Source organism: Arvicola amphibius, chromosome 12 (genome assembly GCF_903992535.2).
Source record: "Arvicola amphibius chromosome 12, mArvAmp1.2, whole genome shotgun sequence".
NCBI classification, from domain to species: domain Eukaryota; kingdom Metazoa; phylum Chordata; class Mammalia; order Rodentia; family Cricetidae; genus Arvicola; species Arvicola amphibius.
Genome location: NC_052058.2, coordinates 104,771,878 through 104,794,492, shown reverse-complemented (window position 1 = coordinate 104,794,492; position 22,615 = coordinate 104,771,878). Strand labels below are relative to the sequence as shown.

The 22,615-nt window shown below is 40.3% G+C and overlaps 1 protein-coding gene across 1 annotated transcript in view; it reads right to left on the bottom strand.

Annotated features, from left to right (window-relative positions):
- Cntnap5 (contactin associated protein family member 5) overlaps window positions 1–22,615 on the bottom strand; it is a 954,245-nt gene that overhangs the window by 554,626 nt on the left and 377,004 nt on the right. Inside the window, 1 exon segment of the mRNA XM_042054039.1 lies at window positions 5,739–5,886. Within this exon segment, the coding sequence (XP_041909973.1) occupies window positions 5,739–5,886 (148 nt within the window).

Genomic DNA, 22,615 nt, shown 5'->3' with positions numbered 1-22,615 from the left:
CAGATCTAAAGAGAGAATTCTCAACAGAAGAATCTCAAGTGGCTGAAAGACATTTAAGTAAATATGCAACATCCTTAACCATCAGGGAAATACAAATCAAAATGATTCTGAGATACCAACTTACACCAGTCAGAATGACTAAGAGCAAAAACACCAATGACAGCTTATGCTTGAGAGGATGTAGAGTAAGGAGAACACTCCTCTATTGCTGGTGGGAATGCAAACTTGTACAACCACTCTAGAAATCAGTTTGGTGGTTTCTCAGAAAATTGGGAGTCACCCTACTTCAGGACCCAACAATACCACTCTTGAGCATATACTCAAAGGATGCTAAATTGTACTACAAAAACATTTGTTCAACTATGTTCATAGTAGCATTATTTATAATAGCCAGAATCTGGAAACAACCTAGATGCCCCTCAACTAAAGAATGGAATTTTTAAAAACAATGTAGTATTTATACAATGGAGTAGTATTCAGTGGTAAAAAAATAATGAGATCTTGAAATGTGCATGCAAATAGATGGAACTAGAGAAAAACATCCTGAGTGAGGAAACCCAGGCCCAAAAAGATGAATATTATATGTACTCTCTCATAAGTGGATACTAGTTGTAAAGCAAAGGATAACCAGCCCATAGTCCATGATTGTAGAGAAGCTAAGTAGCAAGGTAATCCCTAAGAAAAACATATAAATTCACCTGGATAGGGGAAATAGAGAAGATCACCTGACAAAATTGGGAACATGGAGGTGGGGGGAAGGTGGAAGGGGGAAAGGAAGAGAGAAGGGGAGGGGAGAGGAGAACTTGAGGGAACTGGATAGTTGAGATGAGGGACCAAAAGAGATAGAAAGAAAGGAAAGAGATATCTTGGTTAAGGGAACCATTATTGGTCTAGCAAGAAACCTGGCACTAGGGAAAATCCCGAGAATCCACAAGGATGACCCCAGCTAAGCCCCTAAGCAATAGAGGAGAGGGTGCTTGAACTGGTCTTGCCCTGTAGTCAGATTGATAACTACCTTAAATGTCACCATAGAACCTTTATACAACAACTGATGGATACAGAGGCAGAGAACTGCAGCTGAGCACTGGGCTGAGTTCCCAAAATCTAGTTGAAGAGTAGGAAGAGTGAGAATATGAGCAAAGAGGTCAAGACCATGATGGCGACACCCTCTGAACCAGCTTACCTGAACTAATGGGAGCTCAACAACTCCATCTGGGCAGGGGGGATTCAGTATTCAGCATTCAAACTAAACCCCTGAATGTGGGTGACAGTTGCATGGCTGGCAGACTGTGTGGCCACTGGCAGTGGCACCAGGATTTATCCTTATTCCTTGTACTGGCTTTTTTGGAACCCATTCTCTTTGAATTAATCTCAGCCTAGATACAGTAAGGACGGCCTTTATTCTTCCCCAAAGCAATGTACCATACCTTCTCTGAGGAGTGGATGGGGGTAGGGGAGGGAATGAGGAAGAAATAGAAACTGTATTTGGTATGTAAAATTAACAAAATAGTTTGTTTTCTTTTCTAAAAATAAAATAAAATAAAAAGTGCTTGCTCATGATAAATATGGTCATTTCTTCAAAAACTCTTTTCTGCACAGGATTTCATTTTTCTGACAGATACATCTTAACCTATAGCTTAGTTGAAGAGTCATTAACCCTTTTTTTAAATTTTCATTACCAAAAAAGTTAACTCAATGCCTATAGCATTGGGGAAGCAAATGCATTGTCATGAAGCACTTCAAATTTTTCTGAGGCAAGGGCTATTTTGACCTGACTTTGATGAACAGTACTAGTGTGTGTCAAATGTGAGGTCCCTCTCTGACCACACCAATAATTCACTGAACTGTTGTGATAGTTTTAATTGCCTACATGACAGCAAGGAAACCCCTATGAAGAGAATTTCAGAAAGGGACTGTTTAGATTAGGTTGGCCTATGGCCATGTCTGTGGTAGAATTATCTTGATTATGTGAAGGCATGCCCCCTCTGGCTAGTCCCACTGTCTGAGCAGTGTGTCCTCCATTGGTGAGAGTGGAAAAACAAATTGAGCACTGGCTTGTGTCCTTGCATTCTTTGCTCTCTGCTCATAACTGTAAATGTAATGTGACTAGCTTCCTAGGTTTTCTGCCACCTTGACTACCAGAAAATAATGATTTGCAAGCTGAGATTATGAACTGAGGTAACTATCCCCTATCTTCTTTCAGTTGTTTGTAAAGGTATATTATCTCAGTAATAGGAAACAGAGCTAAGATAACTATGGTTTTAAAAAGTGTTGATTGAATAGCCAACATCAAACTAACTGGAGAGAAACACTGAGGGTGGCTGATGGTGGAGGCTGACCGAGGAGCCAAGGACAATGGTGATGGGCTTGGTCTCTACGACATGGACGGGCTCTGTGTGAGCCTTGTCAGTTCGGTTGCTCACCTTCCTGGACCTGGGGGGAGTTGGGAGGACCTTGTACTCAACATAGTGTAGAGAACCCTGATGGCTGTTTGGCCTCAAGAGGGAGGGAGTGGGGGTGTGGGTGGAGGGGAGGGGAGGGAAGGGAGAGGAGGAGGGGAGGAGATGACAATTTTTTTTTCTTTTTTCTTTTTTTTTTTTTTTTTTGGTTTTTCGAGACAGGGTTTCTCTGCAGCTTTTTTAGAGCCTGTCCTGGAACTAGCTCTTGTAGACCAGGCTGGCCTCGAACTCACAGAGATCCGCCTGCCTCTGCCTCCCGAGTGCTGGGATTAAAGGCGTGCGCCACCACCGCCCGGCGAGATGGCAATTTTTAATAAAAAATAAATAAACTGGAAAAAAAATTCTTCTAAGGAACTTCTACAACTCATAAACACTTTCAGTAACTTAGAGGAATATAAGATTAACTCAAAAAATCAGAAGCCCTCCTTTACACATTTGATAAGTTGGCTGAGAAAGAAATCATAGAAACATCACCCTTCATGATAGCCACAAATAGCATAAAATATCTCAGAGTAACTCTAAACAAACAAGTCGAATACCTGTATGACAAGAAGTTTAAATCTTTGAAGAAAGAAATTAAAGAGGACACCAGAAAATAGAAAAATCTCCCATGCTTTTAGGTAGGTAGAATTAATGTAGTAAAAATGGCAGTCGTAAAGCAATCTACAGATTCAATGCAATTCTTCACAGACCTCAAAAAATAATACTTAACTTCATATGGAAAAGCAAAACACCCAGGATAGCCAAAACAATCCTGCACTATAAAGGAACTTCTGGAGGTATCACAATCCCTGACTTCAAACTCCACTACAGATCTACAGTACTGAAAGCAGCCGGGTATTGGCATAAAAACAGACAGGAGGACAAACGGAACTGAATCAAAGACCTAGATATTAATCCACACACATATGAACACCTGATTTTTGACAAAAAGCAAAAATTATAAAATGGAAAAAAGAAAACATATTTAACAAATGGTGCTGGCATAGGAAACCACCATGTAGAAGAATGAAAATAGATCAATATCTATCACCATGCACAAAACTCAAGTCCAAATGGATCAAAGACGTCAACATAAAGCCAACCACACTGAACCTCATAGAAGAGAAAATGGGAAGTACACTTGAATGCATTGGCACAGAAGAACACTTCCTAAATATAATGTTACTAGCACAGACACTGAGAGAAACAATAAATAAATGGGACTTCCTGTAATGGAGAAGCTTCTGTAAAGCAAAGGACACAGTTAACAAGACAAAATGGCAACTTACAGAATGGGAAATGATTTTTATGACTCCCATATTAGACAGAGGGCTGATTTCCAAAATATACAAAGAACTTAAGACATTGGTCATCAAAAGAACAAATAATCCAATAAAAAATGGAGTAGAGACATAAACAGAGAACTCTCAACAGAAAAATCTAAAATGGCTGAAGGACACTTAATGAAATGCTCAACATCCTTTGCTATCAGAGAAGTGCTAATCCAAAAAATTCTGAGATTCCATATTACATCTGTAATGGCCAAGATCAAAAATACTGATGACAACTTATGTTGAAGAGGTGTTGATGGAGCAGCGGGTCTGTGTCCTGCCACCAGCCTATCTTTACACCCGAAATAATTACACAGAAACTATATTCATTTAAACACTGCCTGGCCCATTAGTTTCATCCTCTTATTGGCTACCTTCTCACATCTTGCTTTAACCCATATTTAGTCATCTATATAGCACCACAAGGTGGTCGCTTACCAGGAGAGATCTTAACCTGCATCTGTCTTGGAGAGGAGAAGCATGACCACCACGTATGGCGACTGCCTGAAGCGTCTGCCCCACTCCCAGCATCCTATTCTGTCTACTCCACCCACCTATGTTATGACCTATTGGGCCAAGCAGTTTCTTTATTAATTAACCAATGAAAGTCCTCCATCAAAGAGGTTAATCACAACTTATGTTGAAGAGGTTGTGGGGTAAAGGGAACACTCCTACATTGCTGGTGGGAGTATAAACTAGTATAGCTTCTTTGGATAGCAGTATGACAATTTCTCAGAAAATTAGGAAACAACCTTCTCAAGACCCAGCAATGCCTTTTTGGGTATATACCCAAAGGATGTTCAAGCATACCACAAGAACATGTGTTCAACTCTGTTCATAGCAGCATTCTTAATCATAGCCAGAACCTGGAAACAACCTAAATGCCCCTGGACCGAAGAATGGATAAGGAAAATGTGGTACATTTACACAAGGAGTACTACATAGCAGAAAAAAATAACATCTTGAAATTTGCAAGCAAATGGATGGAGCTAGAAAACATCATATTGAGTGAGGTAACCCAGACCCAGAAAGACAAATATCATATGTACTCACTCATATGTGGATTTAAACATAAAACAAAGAAAACCAGCCTACAAATCACAATCCCAAAGAACCTAGACAATATTTATTATCCTAAGAGAGACATATGTGTATCTAATCTACATGGGAAGTAGAAAAAACAAGATATCCTGAGTAAAATGGAAGCATGGGGCCATGTGAGAGGGTAGAAGGCGAGGGGAGAGGAAGAAAGGTGAGCAGAGAAAAATGTATAGCTCAATAAAATCAATTTTTAAAAGTGTTGATTATGTTCGCTACTTATTCATCATTGGATATTGATATATCAAATAATCAGGTGAATGAAACTGCTTAAATGAGGAAAATCAAATCAAAATGAAACAGTTTACATGTTTAGCATTATGCTTGTGGAGAGAATTAGGATAAAAGCATTTATGCATGACTCCTTCGGTATATAACTACCTTCATTTCTGTACACACACACACACACACACACACACACACACACACGTTATTTAAAGTCTAGAATAAAATGAGTTGACTACAGAATGGAGAAAAGCTATGCTTCTAAAGAGCTTGCCTTGCTAGCATGAAGATCTGAGTTCCATTCCCAAAGCCCAAATCAAGTTGATGTGAGGGTACATGCTAGGAATATCAGTAGTGAGGAAACGGAGAGGACAAGACCTCTGTGGGTCACTGCCAGCCAGCATAGTCTCAGCTGGGTGCTCCAGACCAGTGAAAAGTACTGGATCAAATGATGGACTGTGTTCTTCAGGAACTTTAGAGATTTCTGTCTGTCCTGTTTTTGTATCCTCACACATGAAAACACACACACACACACACACACACACACACACTAATCACAATTATCCATATGAATAATCGGGTATTCCATGGGTAGCATCATTTACCCACACTGCTGTGTGACTTTGTCCATGTGAGTACTTACTGTAGGAGCATCCATAGACCTCCACTCTCATGCCAATCCTTCCACTTGGGTTCCACTCCAAGGGCACAAAGCGAACAAAGCGGGTTCTCACAGAGTGTAGTAGCTTGTGGTGCACGACACTGTCAGCATTCATGTTTCCTACAAATGTCTGAAGAGAGAGGGAAACTCAGTTAGCTCTACAGTACCAAGACATGTCAATAGAAGTGTGCATGCTTCTCCAATCAGACCTTTGGGGAAGGACAGCAACAAAATACCTAGTGTCTCTGATATCAATCTGATGTGGGTTACAGCCCTATCCCAGACTTTACAGTTTTTCTTAAGTACCAAATATTTTAGTTTATTTTTCTGTCCATTTGTGATTGATGTTTACTTGAAAAAAAAACCCACGTTCTGAAGAGATAGTTAGTGGTTAAGCATGCTTTTTGCATAGCCTACTACCCAGGCTCAGTGTGGTCAGCGACCTTAGATGAAAACATAAAATCACCACCACTTTACTAAGCCAGAGTAATGTCTAACTACATTCTGGATAGTTATCCTTGTTCTTTAGGATATTCCCCTCTATACCATCCATGTCTAGCTACATTTTATGAATAAAGAAAGTTATAAGATATGACACCTGAAAATTTAAAAAGTTAAACTTAGTATGAAGTTCCAGTTTCCAACCTGTCCATACTCACTGTGTACTATAACATAACTAATAATCCCCTCCTTAAAGGAAATGGATTTTACTGAAATAATTGTCAATGTTTTTTTGTCCAGTTATTATACTAAGTTTGTAACATCATCATCACCGTTAAAAAAAAAAAACAAAACAAAAGATGTAGTGCTAGAAAGAAAAGATAGGAGGAAATGAATCTTCAAATCAGTCACCCAGTAGTTAGAAATTAGACTGAGTTTCAGCTCCAAGACTTGCAGTTCTCTGATCCCAAGACTCATACTTGTTTTAGCAGTTTCCACTCCCTGGCTATGCAGTCAATGAATTTTACAGGAAGGAACCAGCACAGTTTAATTACATATGTAGTTTACTTTTCTGTTCATTTGTGATTGGTATTTATTTGAAAAAAATCCCATGTTCTGAAGAGACAGTTAGTGTTTAAGCATGCTTTCTGAGTAGCCTACTACCCAAGGATAGTGTGGTCAGGGATCTTAGAAAAAAAACATGAAATCACCACTTTACTAAGCCAGTGGTGTGCCTATGTGTTGGTTTTATTGGTTAATGAATAAAGAACTGCTTTGAGCTCATGATAGGATAGAACAGAGCTAGGTGGAGAAAACAAAACTGAATGCTGGGAGGAAAAAAGAGAGAAGAGAGAAGGCATGGAGTTGCCTGAGATAGACTTGCTGAAACTTTGCTGGTAAGCCACAACCTTGTGATGATATACCAATTAATAGAAATGAGTTAAATTCATATGTAAGAGTTAGCCAATAAGAAGCTAGAGCTAATGGGCCAAGCAGTGATTTAATTAACATGGCTTCTGTATGATTATTTTGGGTCTAAGCTAGCCTGGTGGCCAAGAAAAACAGCAACCTCCCTCATCCTACAAGCCAGAATAATGTCTAACTAGATTCTGAATAGTTATCTTTACACACACAGGTAAGTGAAGGCTTTACTCCTCATCAAGGCAAATTTTCCTTGAAACAGATAGAGAAGTCATACAGAAAAACACAACTGATCAAAGTGCAGAGAAAGTTGCCCAGTCCCAACTGATATATGTACAGTACAGCTCCAGCACCAAAGACTGAGAGAGCATTATGGAAGAGATAGAGGAAAGATTGCTAAGAACTAGAGGAACAGCAAGTTTTCCATAAGATTAAGTCATCTATGAATGTCAGGAAAGCTACAACCATGAACTCTCTACCACATGGCTTCCTAAATGAGATGCAAACAAGCACACCACCCATAGATGTATTAACAGGAGAGGGGGAGTTCCTGAGACTTCAGCCCTAGAAAAGGAATTACAGGCCACTGGTTATCCACTATCAAATGTTCAGTCCTAAAATCAGTTACATACAGGTTACTGAATATGTTTTATACAAACACACACACTTTTAAGAACACAAAAATATGCATATGTATATGTATATAATATGCATATGATATATAATATATATGACCAGTTTATAGATAAAGAGGTCACAAATTTGAGAAAGAAATGGGGTAGTACATGTGATGGGTTGGAGGGAGGAAAGAAAAGGAGGAAGTGATATAATTATATTTTTAATTTCAAAATTAAAATAAATCTTATTAAAAATAAATACTATATGTACAAGTGTGAAGAAGATAGTTTGGATTCCAGTATTCATATGATGAGTTTGGCATGGATCCATTCATACCTGCAACCCCAGCATTAAAGGGGGAAGAGAGAGTAGTGTTGTTGGGACTTGCTGGAACTAGCTCAAACACAAAAGCTTAGAGTTCAGCAAGACAACTCAAAGGACCAAGGCACAGAATGACAAAAAGGCAAACACATGAACATCTCATCCAGACTCTGTGAATTTGCATAGGCAAACTCACTCAAACACATGTGCAATACACCACACACATATATGATTCATATGTGAACATATGCATGCATGTGTGCACAGGCACATGCATATACACAAGAAAGAAAGAAAAGAAGAAAGAGGGAGGAAGGAAGGAAAGAAGAGAAAGAAGAGAAAGAAAGAAAAGAAAATATCCATAAGAAAACTCAGCAGTTAAACCTTTTAAAGCAGGCAATTTGGTGTCCGTAAGTTGTTTATGCTGTACAAATGTGCATGCCAAGACAGTTGTCTCTGTCCCATTGACAGCCTGTGAGCTAACACTCAGAGATCTGTGTTTCAGTGTCAGGATTGTCCTTCTCAGCTTCAGTAAACTATAGAGAGTCCAGCTGCTCATGTGCAGTGACAGTTACAGCAACCACTAGAGATCTGATTCCCTCCTAATGACCAAAATAAACACTAAGAAAATAGATTTTGAAATGTGGGGGAGGGGAGAGGGGGGTTACAGAGATAAAGAAAGATTCCCAAAGGACATACTTGTGAAATTACCATTGTTTGAAATTATATTGTGTATTCTAAAGTAGGGACTTATTGATACCGGTTAACCCCATGCAAACATTTGAAAGCCAACATCTCTAAATACTGTTTGAAGGCCTCTTCTCTCCAAGAGAGCAAACTAAAGGAAAATAAATCCTGGAAGCTAGGAGCTACTCACAAAGGCACTGTCTTTTATTTGCTAAGATACTTTAATAAGGTATGAGGTGATTAGCATGCAAACCACAGAGTTAAAGCTGTATGCATAAATGCACTCCAGCTTGCTCACAAATGCTCTTCTGCAGTGTGTGATAAAGTGGATTTTCATCAGGCACTCAGATAATGGAAAGGAAGAAGTTTGGCTGAAGTGAGGTGTTGGCTACTCCTGGTGACTGAAAAGGATTGTAAAATATTGTATTTTAGGAGATAAAAGAGAAGAAAAATTCTCCTCTGAATTCTAGCTTCCTTTTAATTCGTGATAAATGTGTGTTTTGTCATTTTAAATGAACAGAAACATATCTGCTATTTTACAGGCCAGTCACAAGTTTATGCTAAAAGACCTCTCCTTATCTGAAGGTCCTGTAAAAATGTAGTTGTAACTTTGTGGTTATTGGAGAGAGGTATTTGATCCATGTTATATTTCTCTGCTATGTAACAGTTTCCTCTGGGATTAAAACATTCTATTCTGCAGGAAGCTCCTCAAACAGGAAGGAACTCAAAATAGCTCCAGGAAGTCCCTGGACCTGACCAGAGTAACCCCGTTCATTAGGCCCCTCCCCGCGGAGTAAGCAATAACACCCAAAATCCATGCTCAGAAAAGCAGAGCCAAGCTTCAGAGAAGACACTCTGACCAGAGCAGCTGCCTGAAAGACAGCAGAAGGCAGCCAAGCTGCTGAAGAATTGTAGGCCAGCTGAGGAACCTGGAGAGGACACTTTCCAATGTGCTGAGCTGCCTGCAGCTTGTGCAGTGTGGTGGGCTGCAGCCTCCCAGCGCTGTGAGCATGAGCCTTGATGATGCAGCTGTCTGTGAGTCATTTATGGTCCTGTAAATAACCCCTCCTCTATACTCCTGTAAGTAATCCCAAGAAAACCCATTAGTGTACCAAGTTGAACTGGTGATATCTGTACTTTTGTCTGTCATCAGTTGCCTGTCTAAAGTAAATAGTCTTCTGTTACATCTCCCCAGGAAAAGTTGTGTTACACCCCCTCCCCATGGCATCCTGCCTCCTTTTTCTGGTTTTGGCCTCCATAATAGGAAGAACACAAGAATTTCAGGAAATGATACGTCTTAACTGAAATGGGTACACGTTAATATGATTCAACTTGCAGATGGTGTAAAAGTGATACTGATTCAGTAGAATCTGCACATCCAGTGGTGATGAGCTGTGTGGTCCTCTCTTCTGGTTTGCTGAACAGTATGAGTGAGTTGACACTGCCGCCAGCCACAAACATAAACTGCTGGCACATTGTTGCTGAGCTAGGTGTCATTTGTTGCATGCATTTATAATGTGCAATAGACTTATCAGGATACAAAATTCCGAAGGATGTGTAGACAGCTATCTGGGTATTGTGCTTGTGTTCAGAGGTGGGTTAAAGATACCTATGCTGATGGGACCAAATTAGGACAATCAGGCACTCATGCCCATCCTTTACCTCTAGGAAGCACCCTCCACTGACTGTTCAGATAGGATGACTACCCCACGTATGACATGCATGCTAACTCCAGAGTCTCTCTCATTAAAAAGCCCTCCAAGGAATTTGGCATTTTCTTAGTACTACACATCCCTGGCCCAGCCTCTGACACTCATGATCTTGCATGGTAAAAGACCACCTGGACAGCTTTCTCTTCTTCTTCAGTTTTGTGACCTCAGCTGATAGACACCCTTTTAGTCATAAGAGAAAATAAAAATGGAAGTCCTAGTATTGGATACTTTGTTGTTAATTTATCTGCATTAAAGTTATTCTCCATGCAAATCTTATCAGATGACAGAATGGCACTTAGCATGTATGCTCTAAGATTCTGAGCTGCTACTGTGGAGGTTGGTGTACAGGGACAGTCTAGGACCACCAGCATGTCAGATGTTTAAATTAAGATTCACAACATAGACAAAGCTGCAGAAACACCAGCTAGAACTCCATCTTAATTTAATACAGGTCCCTTTATGTTCCCAGTGACAAGAAGCTATAAACTTAATGGAAATTACTTCCTACCCAAAATGGGTTGAACATATTGATTTAATTTATTCCTTCATCTACTAGAGGTGCCATTTGAAGAATAACACGGAGACCTAGACAACAACACAAAAAAACAAGCCATTCCTCAGTATGTGGGACCCCATGACCATGAAGATTCTAGATTCCTCCCCTAACTCCCCTTCTCAAGGTTGCTAGTCCTAGGGACAGGAGATGGGGCAGTCGGAAACATCCATATCCAAGGGGCTAGGAGATGGGGCAGTCAGGAAATTGATCCACACATAAGGGGCAAGGAGATGGGGCAGTCAAGAAAGTGATCCACACATAGGGGGCTAGGAGATGGGGCAGTCAGGAAACTGATCTACACCCAAGGGGCTAGGAGATGGGGCAGACGGGAAAGTGATCCACATAGAAGCATGAGAACCAGAGTTCAATATCTTTAACCTATGTTAAAAGGTAAGCACAGAAGGGCAAATGTGTAATGACAGCACTGGGCAGGTGGTGAAAGAATCCTTGAAGCTCATTGGATAATAGCCTAACTAAATTTGATTGGCAGGCTCCAGGTTCTGCTTCCAAAAATATGGCATAGAGATGGTTCAGTGGAAAGAAACTTCTACTCAGCCTTTAAGGCATGAGTTTAATTCCTAGATACTAAAAGTTAATAAGAGGTAGCTGACTACTGAAGGTTCTGACTCCATGTACGTGCTGTGGTAGATACACCTAGACACACATACACATAAGTAGATAGATAGATAGATAGATAGATAGATATATAGATAGATAGATAGATAGATAGATAGATAGATAAATAGATAGATAGATAGATAGATAGATAGATAGATAGATAAGCAAAATTTTAAAAGGTGAAAAGCAGTTGAGAAAAACATCTTATGTGAACCACTGACTTCTGTGTGCTATTTGTAAACCTGTGCACACACGGGTGCACATGTGTGCACACACAAATAAAAAGTAAAAGTGATTATTCATTACCCTATTTCCTTATCATTTATCTAGCTTTATGAACATAGAACTTATTTTTACTATCTTCTATCAATAACAAATTTAAGTAAAGTTCTTTGGACATTCAGAGTTGTAAACATCAAAAAAGGTTTATTAACAAGGTGATATTGAAGTAGAAGTGGATGATGCCCCAAATCACCTTGTCCCTGACAATGCAATAACCTTTGATTTGGAAGGAAACTTCTTTAGTAAGTAACTCCAACTTCTTTTCATACCAATAATAATCTTGTCAGCTGTACAAGCAATGGATTATCTTCCTCATGATTACCAGTGTTAGTGTGTGGTTCAACTGTTGCTACAAAATAAATAAACCATGTATGGAAACAGTGTAGATTATTTCATTCACTTTATTCCTGACAAAATACCAAAGCAACTTACGGGAGAAATGGTTCATTTCTATGCAGAGTTAGAAAGGTATCTTGCCCATTATGCATGGCAGCAGGAACAGAGAGACCTGTGGTCACATTGCATACAGAGTTCGGAGGCAAAGAATGAACAGGAACTTGGTAAGAACTATAGAGCCTCCAAGATCACCCCCCCCCCCAGTCAGTAATCCACTTCCTCCAGTGAAGCTCTATCTCCTGAAGATTCCACAACATTCTCAAACAATACCACCAGTTGAGCCCCACATTGGAGCACCGGACTGAGCTACCAAGGTCCTGATGAGGAGCAGAAGGAGGGAGAACATGAGAAAGAAAGTCAGGACCGTGAGGGGTGCGTTCACCCATGGAGACGGTGGGACAGAACTAACAGGAGATCACCAACTCCAGTTGGAATGGGATTGATGGAACATGCGACCAAACCGGACTCTCTGAATGTGGCCGACGGTGGAGGCTGACTGAGAAGCCAAGGACAATGGCGCTGGGCTTTGATTCTTCTGCATGGATGGGCTCTGTGGGAGCCTTCTCAGCTTGGTTGATCAGCTTCCTGGACCTAGGGGGAGTTGAGAGGACCTTGGACTTAACATAGAGTAGGGAACCCTGATGGCTCCTTGGCCTGGAGAAGGAGGGAGCGGAGGGATGGGTGGAGGGGAGGGGAGGAAAGGGAGAGGGGGGAGGAGGAGATGGAAATTTTTAAATAAAAAAAATAAAATAATAAACCATGAAAAAAAAGAATTCAAACACATAGCTTATGGTGGAATGTTTTGCATTCAAACCACAACATCAAACAAAGGCTAAACAAATATATGGGGGTTTGCCCATTGATTTGGATGATTCAGACATAAAAGTTAAAGGCATATTGGTATTAAAATATGGAATGCAAATGGTCCACGCCAAAACCTTCCATTGCTGTTGAACTTTTACAGCTCCAGTTGTGTGGAGGACAAGAGATGATAAAGTGATTGTTGACAAGCATGTCTATGTTTATGTTTCTATCTCTACACTGCAGGTGTGACACCAGTATGTATGCAGCTCTGCCATATGCTGCACACTTGGGAAGATTGAAACACTCACTTAGCAAAATCAGGCTTTTCACAGTCAACTAAGGAGAGACAATGCCTTTGCCCTTATGAGAAACAAATGGAAAGCTTTCCTCCCTACTCAGTAGAAAGCTACTGTATCAAAGTTGACAGCAGGGCTAGGCCTTCTATTCTTAAATTTAGAGATTTCTGTAAGGACTAGGCAGAAAAATAGGAGGGAGCTCACTTACATGTCTAAGGTAAGACCCCAGGGCAGAGAAGGAAATGAAAACCAAGATAGAAGCCTGGCTAAGCTTGTTAACCAGTTCACTGGCAATGGCTCCAGGGATGTGATCCTGCTTGTATGCTTGTGTGCCTGACAGTGGCTTCTGAACGAATGTTCCTGCTAACTGCATGCAGAAGTTTGACCATATGCTCCTCTTATTGCCATATGGCAAATTAAGTGTATTAGATATGAATGTGTGTATATATAAGATTTTAAATCAGTCTGTCCTCTATCTCTATCTAGTATTTACCTTCTATCAGTTATTGTTGTATCTTCCTGCCATCACACTGAAAGCTGCATGAGACAGGATTTCTTAGCATCATAATGAATACCTGCAGAATGGACAACAGAATGACACTCAGGATGCGCGCTCTAAGATTCTGAGCTGCTACTGTGGAGGTAGGTGTAAAGGGACAGTCTAGGACCACCTGCATGTCAGATGTTTAAATTAAGATTCACAACATAGATAAATCTGCAGTTGTAGCCTCCTTGTCTTTGATAACTTTACTGGGTTTAAGCTATTTGGATTAACTGAGTCATGAATTTTTGCATTGATACTAAGAGGTTTGGATCTCCTCTTTTAAAATAAAAAGTTGTTTTTATGTCAATCACTCCAGGGTAATTAGAAATTCAATAGCCTTGTTAATAAAAGAAAACAGAACACTCACAGAAAAGCTGGATGAAACCTTGTTCAACTTGTTCAACCTTGGTTACCCTAGGGCAATGCTAGCTCTTAGATGCCCTCATGTTCCCATTTCACCTTGGGACCTGTTCCTTGCCTTTGCAGGAGACAGAATTAACAGCTAGATATAAACCTGTTCTGTGTTTACCCTCAGAATGACTAATTCAGTTTCTTTATTAGCTTTAATTCAAAATCATTACGGAGTATGGAGTTCTGGTCTTGTAAAAGCTGCTAACTTATTATAGACTATTAAAAATACAAGCTGGTCAGTCATCCTTAAAGTACTGATATTATTAGTTACAGAAATAAGCCTTATTTAGTTTCCTGGATATGTTTTCAAAGTCAAACTTAAAGCAAGTAATAAAAAAGCAAAGTTTTTCTAATTAGACATACCTAGCCAGCCCTAATACTTCAGAGGTCTACAGACTATAGCATTTAAAATAATAATTTAAAAGCTTATTACATTAGGCAGAGATTCTGAGATTCTAGCAGTAACCCAAGGTCTCCAAAGAAGATTCTAAGATGCTGTGAGGTCTTCACCTGGATTACGATGACCCTGACCACCAGGCAAGATGACCTCCAATATAAAACCGACTGGCAGGACCCGGTACAGACTGTGAACAACAGCAGGACCTTGGAGAACTGATTTAACCACTTTTGCCTCTACAAAGTAAGTTCAGTCTTTTCCATGTCCCTCTTCCACAGAAAAAGAAAAAAGTTCACCTTATGGGCTTGGCTGAGACAGTAAGACTGCTGTTCTGGATATTTCTGCCTCCAATGCTATAGAGACCTGGGTATGACTAACTGTATATGGACTCTTGTCCCTGTCATTTTTAGTAGATTTAAAAACTGTTAGGTCTGTACTCAGATATACTTTATTTATTCTTCTGAGATCACTGATATTACTAATGGCTAAGGCAGTGATAATGCCAGTTTAGCAGCAAAAGGTTTCCAGATTCTTCCACAAAACCAGCTTGTTAACACATTAAAAAAATGTTTTAAGGTCTGAGAATATAAAATTTCATAAGCTTGAGGGTCTAAAAAATGACTTAAAATATAAATACAGGTTAAAATAGAAAACATGTTTCTAATTTCTTCCCCTCTCTATGGTAATTCTAATAAGCTAATAGATCAATGATTACTTACTATGTAGGTCACAAGTTTAAGATTTTAGATCTATTCTGGTTGCCATTTAAATGTAATTTTAAAGGTGTTTAGTTTTTAGCTAAGACCCAAAGGTATGAGTCTATTCCTTCTGTTTACAGATGCCTGTTGTCTGTTCTTTTTTCTACAAAATAAGTTTTTCTTTAAGTAAATAAGTTTTAACTTCTGTTCATGGTTTAAACTTATCTCAATAGGCTTCCATTTGGCTGGCAGACACATCTAAGCATCAGTTGCTGACTACAACCTGCTCTAAATGGTGGCAAGCCTTGGACTTTATGAAAGCTGATGTGAACCAGTCCAGCTAATAGGAATACTCCTGGTTCCTTCAGTGAAGTCTGAAGAGTGCCCCATTGCCTAAATGCCCCCCCCCACTTTGGGCTAACCTTTCAACCTGCTTGGGCCAGATAACAATGCCTTGATGTCAGCTTGAAGTAGTTGCAGAAAGGAATATTGTCATCCCATGCCCCCTGCCCAAAGGCTGAGAAAAAAAAAAAAAAAAAAAAAAAAACTCCCTGGCATGTATAGTGCCTGTTAATACACTAGGTCCAGCCGGGCGGTGGTGGCGCACGCCTTTAATCCCAGCACTCGGGAGGCAGAGGCAGGCGGATCTCTGTGAGTTCGAGACCAGCCTGGTCTACAAGAGCTAGTTCCAGGACAGGCTCCAAAGCCACAGAGAAACCCTGTCTCGAAAAACCAAAAAAAAAAAAAAAAAAATACACTAGGTCCAGAGTTGTCAATTAATTTAAGTAGTTCCATGCTTCCTTAAAAACCAGGGGCCAGCAGGACCCAAGATTGGGTCCTGTCATCTGCTTGTGAAGGGGGAAATGTGGGGGCCAGCCATGATATGCTAAGTATGAACAGGTCACCCAAAGGAAGTTATTTATTTTCAACCATTATCACCTGCAAGAGTAGAACTCATCCCTTGATATATTTAATAAGAGGTCTGAATCTCAGTAGTTTACCCTAAGACAATGCCTGAATGCAAGAGGAACCACAAGCTGAGTTACCCCACCCCCACCCAAGAACAGACCATTCAAGGGAACATTCCAACCTAACATTCCAACCACTGTAGATAGGATCACCTGCCAGCCCACCTTACTAGGACACCACTAGACAAATGTCAGTCTATCAGGGGTCCTAAACCTCAGAGACACCTCACCCTTACCTCTTTACTATAAAAACCCAATTCTAATTGATCTCAGGGCTCTCCGGTTATTCCAATACTTTGGACATGTGGCAAACTTGATTAAAATAAAGGCTCTTTGTTTTTATATATGGGAATCTGTTTCCTTGTTGGCTTTTGCAGGGACTTTGCGAATTTGGGCATAACTACTTTTTCATGGAGCACCTTACAGAATTAGTGTTCCCTAGAAATGTGAACATATTACCATAATGTGAGAAGTCATTTACACAATTTTAAATCTTTTGTTAGCATTTTGGAGACAGTCTTATATAGCCTAGATTGGCTTAGACTTCCAATCCTTCTGTCTCAGTACCCAAACTAGAATACCCAATAGGTATGTGGTACCTGAAATCTTGCTCATGACTTTCAATGAGAAATCAAGGGATAGGCGCTCTAAGACTCACTGTTAATGTTGATTCAGTAGTAAGTGACTGGAATGTCACTGCAACTAGAGTTTCTTCCACTCCCACTGCTGACCACAGGGCTCTCCATTCTCAAACTAGAGTGCTATAGAGGAGCAAATAAACTGTCAGCATGAAAGAGTCCACATCTTCACGCTAGCACCCTACCAAGAGGCTGAGAAAAGAATCTCAAGGTGTTGATGGGTAGTACTTGTTTCTTCCTTGATGGCATCTCAAGTGTTTTCCATCTAGCAACTACTGTGTATCTTCCTGATGGTGATGATCACCTTGCTAACTCCTCCAGCTAGACATGACTACAGCATGGTTTCATGGTCTTTTACTTTCAATTAAGCAGGGGAAAGACACTCCTGATGCTGGTTTATGAGGACCAAAGGATGACCAGAAAGCTACTTTCATTATATTTTAAAGTATTTCCTCCCAGAACTTTTTGGTTCATGCCCAGCTATCAGTGTCTGTTTCAGTAGAAAAGTCCCAACTTGTTGGTCAGGAAAGCAGTTTCCTTCAAAGAGCACCTAACTTCCATGAGTGAGAATTTGGAGGGGGAGATAGCAGCCTCGCTGGAAATGGAGCATAAAAGCTGATAACACGTGTTTTTCCCCTTTCACTGTCCTGAGATTTGGCTCCCAGAAGAGGCTATGAAGTTTGGTGTCAGCCTTTAGTACTCTATGGGACAGACCAAGCTGATCATGATCTCTTCCTCCTGCTCTCACTTTCAGTCCAGTGTTCACTTTATTGGGCCCAAGGATCTGTAAAATTATGAGTTTTTCAAGCAGTGATTTCCCCCAAAGAGAAATTACAAACAAACAGGATTTGCAGTTTTGAAAGAGATTTTTGGAATACAGTGGGAGAAAGAAATAAAAGAAAAAAAGAGAGAGAAAGAGTCAGGGAACATTTGCATGCAAAAGGAAGTAATTTCTGATATCAGCTTTGCTGATAAATTGGCAGCTGTTTGCTGTAATTATTGAGGTTTGGCCCTGAGTGAATGGAAGCCAAATTAAATACCTGGCAACATACTTTTGACAGTGGAAAAGATCACCTGTGGTACTGGGGAGACAGTTGGTGCAGGAATGCTTACTGTGTGAGCCTGAGGCCCTGCATTCCATCCTTAGGACCCAGGTGCACTTCTATTCCAGTGCTGGGGACAGAGATCAGAAGACTGTCCAGTCTAGTTGAGGTAGTGAAGTATTTTCAGTGAGAAACAAATGATATCCACCTCTGGACTCCTCATGTGTGACAGGACATGACAGGGCAGAAGTTCCTCCATCTTGTATTCTTGCTGAGGCAATTTCAAGGTTAAGGAGAATCTGATCTCCTTGATAGAAAATACAGCAGAAAATTACCCTACTCAGTTCTAGAAATCTGAGGTCAAAATGCCCCAGCTAAATTTTCCCAACTTCTTAACAGAACTGCATGCTTGTGAAATCCGTGAACACCCTGCCTACCACAACACAGTTGCAGAGAGAAATAGAGACCAGGATGTTTTTTTTGTTTTTGTTTTTATTTTGCCTTTAAAAGTTTCTTTCTCTAAATTCTTGGGGCTACCTTTAAGTCCCACATACCTGAGTTTAGTCACAGTCATCTGCAAAGGCTTGCATTTGGCTATAAACAGTGTCTGATTGCCCATCTCTGGTGGACTTCCTGTGATGTAAGCATACCCATACTTATGCATGTGAATTCATAAACATATAGCCAAAACACACACGGGGGGAGAGGGACGGAGGGAGGGAGAGAGAGACGGCAGAGGACAGCAGTGGTAGAGGAAGAGAAATTTAGAAAGGGTCTTTCTAAATGCTGAAAGAAATGCAGTCCTTTGCTCTGTAGCTGGTATCACAGAGCTATTTCTTTGGAATACATGTTAAGACATACATGTGAAGAAATGTTGCTGTTTTACCAGTATGTCTACAAATGATTCTACTTTACATTTCATGTACCTTTCTTTTGCGAGAAACCTCCTGTGAAATGTCACAGGATTGTTGATGTTATAATGAAGTAGTAATCCACTGGACTTTGAAGGGGACTGTCATTGGAAATTACCTATGACTGTTTTCTTTCGTACAACCTCAGAATCTCCATATTGTCTCTCAGAATCCTTTGCAATCTGTGTTATCTCATCTATTGAGTAGAGTTAGATTCCTGGTGGAATGAGCTATATAAACTTGATAAGAGTTCTAGAACCTGATAAGAGTCTAGCATTGGGGGTACCAAGGCAGGAGATGTTAAAATTCCTGAGCAGTCTGGGATAGAGACTGAATTTGAGACTAGAATTTGAGACTCTAAAGCCCCTACCTCAAGAAGAGGAGGAAAAGGAAGGATGAGGACAAGGAGGAGGAGAAAGATGACAAAAATTGACATATCAAATCTACTACATTTAGTTCTTGAAATCAAAATATAGTACTGAGAAAGGTGGACATGGATATTTCTGTGTCTCTAAAAGGTTAGACATTGAAAACCTAGCACCCAGTGTCCTGGCATTAGGTAAGCTTTGGGAAGTAAATTAGTTTTTGAAAGTTCACCCCTTGTGCTAGGATTAATTTTGTCCCTGTGGTGATTTAAAAGAAACTGGTCCCAAAGGGAGTAGCACTATTAGGAACAGTAGCCCTGTTAAAGTAGGTGTGGTCTCCTTGGAGGAAGTGTGTCACTGTGGAGACAAGCTTTGAGGTCTCATATATGTTCAAGATATTGCCCAGAGTTTTAGAGCACTTCATGTTGTCGGCAAAATGTAGAACTCTCAGCTATTTTTCCAGCATAATGTCTGTGTGCACACCGCCGTGTCCCACCATAATGATAATGCTCCGAGCCTCTGGAAATGGGAGCCACCCAATGAAATCTGTTTCCTTCAGAAGACTTGCTGTGGTGACGTTGTCTCTTCACAGCAGCAGGAACTCTAAGCCTCCTCACGGCAAGATAGCAGCTGTCTGCGGAAACATTGCACCCCAAGAAATTAGAGTTCTCTCAGATGTTCATTGTGAGGGGAGGAAAAGGCCTGGTGTCAGCTGAAGGAGGAGCTTGTCACCCATAAGGAAACTTCACACAGTGCTGAAAGGACTTGAGGGGAACTAGCAATGGGCAGGGTCACACCATGACCAGGACTTCATTTTACCTCTTGCTTTCTTTTTAAGTGTAAATAGAAGACCCCTTAGTTTGAGAAGTAGCAAGGTCTTTGACCCCAATATGTGGCCACACTAAAAAATCTACTTACTCCACTTTTAACCATTGTTAGTTTGTTGTATCTACATGGGCCCAGGCCCTGGTGCCGACAAATCTGTTATTGGTGTCTTTCAAAATGAAAAAAAGGGAGATATCTTTCTCTTTTGTTTCCTCTGCTGTCTTCCCTTCCATCTTTTTCTCTTCTTCTGTCCACTATATTAACACGGGAGAGGAAAGATGTCTGCGGATCAGGCAGTAGGTCCTCACCAGATGTTGAATTGACGAATTGGTCTTGTTCTTCTCGACTCCAAACACATGAGAAATAAATTTCTGGATTTTTTTGGTCTACCTAGTCTACAGTGATTAAGACAACAGATCTTTAAAATGACCAATGTTCACTGAATTACTTTGAAATCTAAGCACAAGGAGCCCACTATGCATACTTAACAGCAAAGAATGTCCATGGCTTCTTTTGTTAAGGCAATACCGCACATTTTTCTCTACATGTTGTGAAGGTTGAGGATGAAGCTCACATGGTAGACTGTTTGCATGAATCCCTGGGTTTTATCCCCAGCACTGGAAACAGGCATGGTGGCATGCATCTAGAACACTGGCATTCACTCAGGAGATGGACAGAGGGGGATAAGAAAATCAAAGTTATTCTTGTCTATATAATGAATTTGAGGTCAACCTGACTGTATGAGAGCCTGTTCCTATATTTCAAAACACAGACCTTCAACAATGCAACTTCAAAATGTCCTAAGATTCAAAAGACTCACTGATGTCCTGCATTAACTTCTGTTCAGAAGCAAAAGCAGGATTCTTTATTCTTACATTTGACTGACATTTGGTCTAGAGTTTACATAAATTGAAGCAAAATGCCCGGGACTGTGATATCACTCACATGTATATGCCAAATGGCCTCTACTGGTTGCTGCTGTTGTTGGCAAATTATCTGAGGTTCTGAATCTATCCATAAAAATATAGTGAATTACCGGGCGATGGTGGCGCACGCCTTTAATCCCAGCACTTGGGAGGCAGAGGCAGGCGGATCTCTGTGAGTTCGAGACCAGCCTGGTCTACAAGAGCTAGTTCCAAGACAGGCTCTAAAGCCACAGAGAAACCCTGTCTCGAAAAACCAAAAAAAAAAAAATATATATATATAGTGAATTTACTCAGCTAAGAAAGTGTAAGTTTTTTTTTTCCATTCCCATTGCTACTTGGAGCATCCACAGGCAGCTATTTTAGAATAGCATAAAACTGAAAATAAGAATCTGTCATTGGGTTTAAAATAGCAAGCTATTTTTAAATTAACAATTTTTGGGAAAAATTATTGCTTACTATATCCTGAATTTTATTTGTGACTAAAAACAAAGTTATAGAATATTAAAAATTTAAAAAGAATAAAAAAATAGCAAAAGCAAGACCAAAAAGATGCCCTAGAACTGAGAATTGATCAGACTTTTCCAATTGCTTGCAACAGTGCTTCCTCCACTGGCATTAATCATGCTGTAGGCTGCTGCTCTCCACAAACACCAGGGGGATCAGGAGGCTGCAGATGCAATGCAGAGGATTGACACTGGATAGATGTGTTCACACCATGCCACAGTGAAGGTAAGAAACACTCGCGTTCTGTCCACACTTTACATCTTTCTCAAACTTGAACAGTGATTTTTCACACAATTCTTAGTGATAATTCAACACATGGCCTTATTTTTCAATTACGAAATTTTGCTGACAGCTCAAAGGTGTTCTGAGTGCCAGAGTCCTTGACTATTCCAGCTGACAACCTATTTCTTCTCTTCCTCTTTCTATTCGGAGGTGTGTATGCACACATATATGTGTGTGTGTGCACATGGTGCTTGTATGTACATGTGTGTGCACATGCATGTGTGTGTATGTCCATGTGTGCGCACATACACATGCCCACATGTGTGCATACTTAGTGCCTGAAGCAGCCAGGAAACAGGGCTAGATTTTTTGCTTCAATCACTTTCCACTTAATTTGTTATTACGTGGTTTCTCAAGGATCCACTGAGGCTGCTATATTGGCTGGCCTGAGAGTCACAGAATCTGTCTCCAGCTCTTAAATACAGGAATTCTATGTGATCTGTTTGTCATTCCTTGCTATGATAAAACACTGATCCAAAACAACTTGTGGCACATCGGGTTTATTACAGTTTACAGTTTACAGTCCATCATGAAGACAAATAGGAAGAAGAATTTAACTGAAGCAGAGTCCATGGATGAATGCTACTTACTGGCTTGCTACTCATGTCTTGCTCAGCCATGATTTTGGTAACCCTCCCCTTTTACTAGGATCATGGGAAGAATAGCCTTAAAAGGAAGATCTAGCTCATCATGAT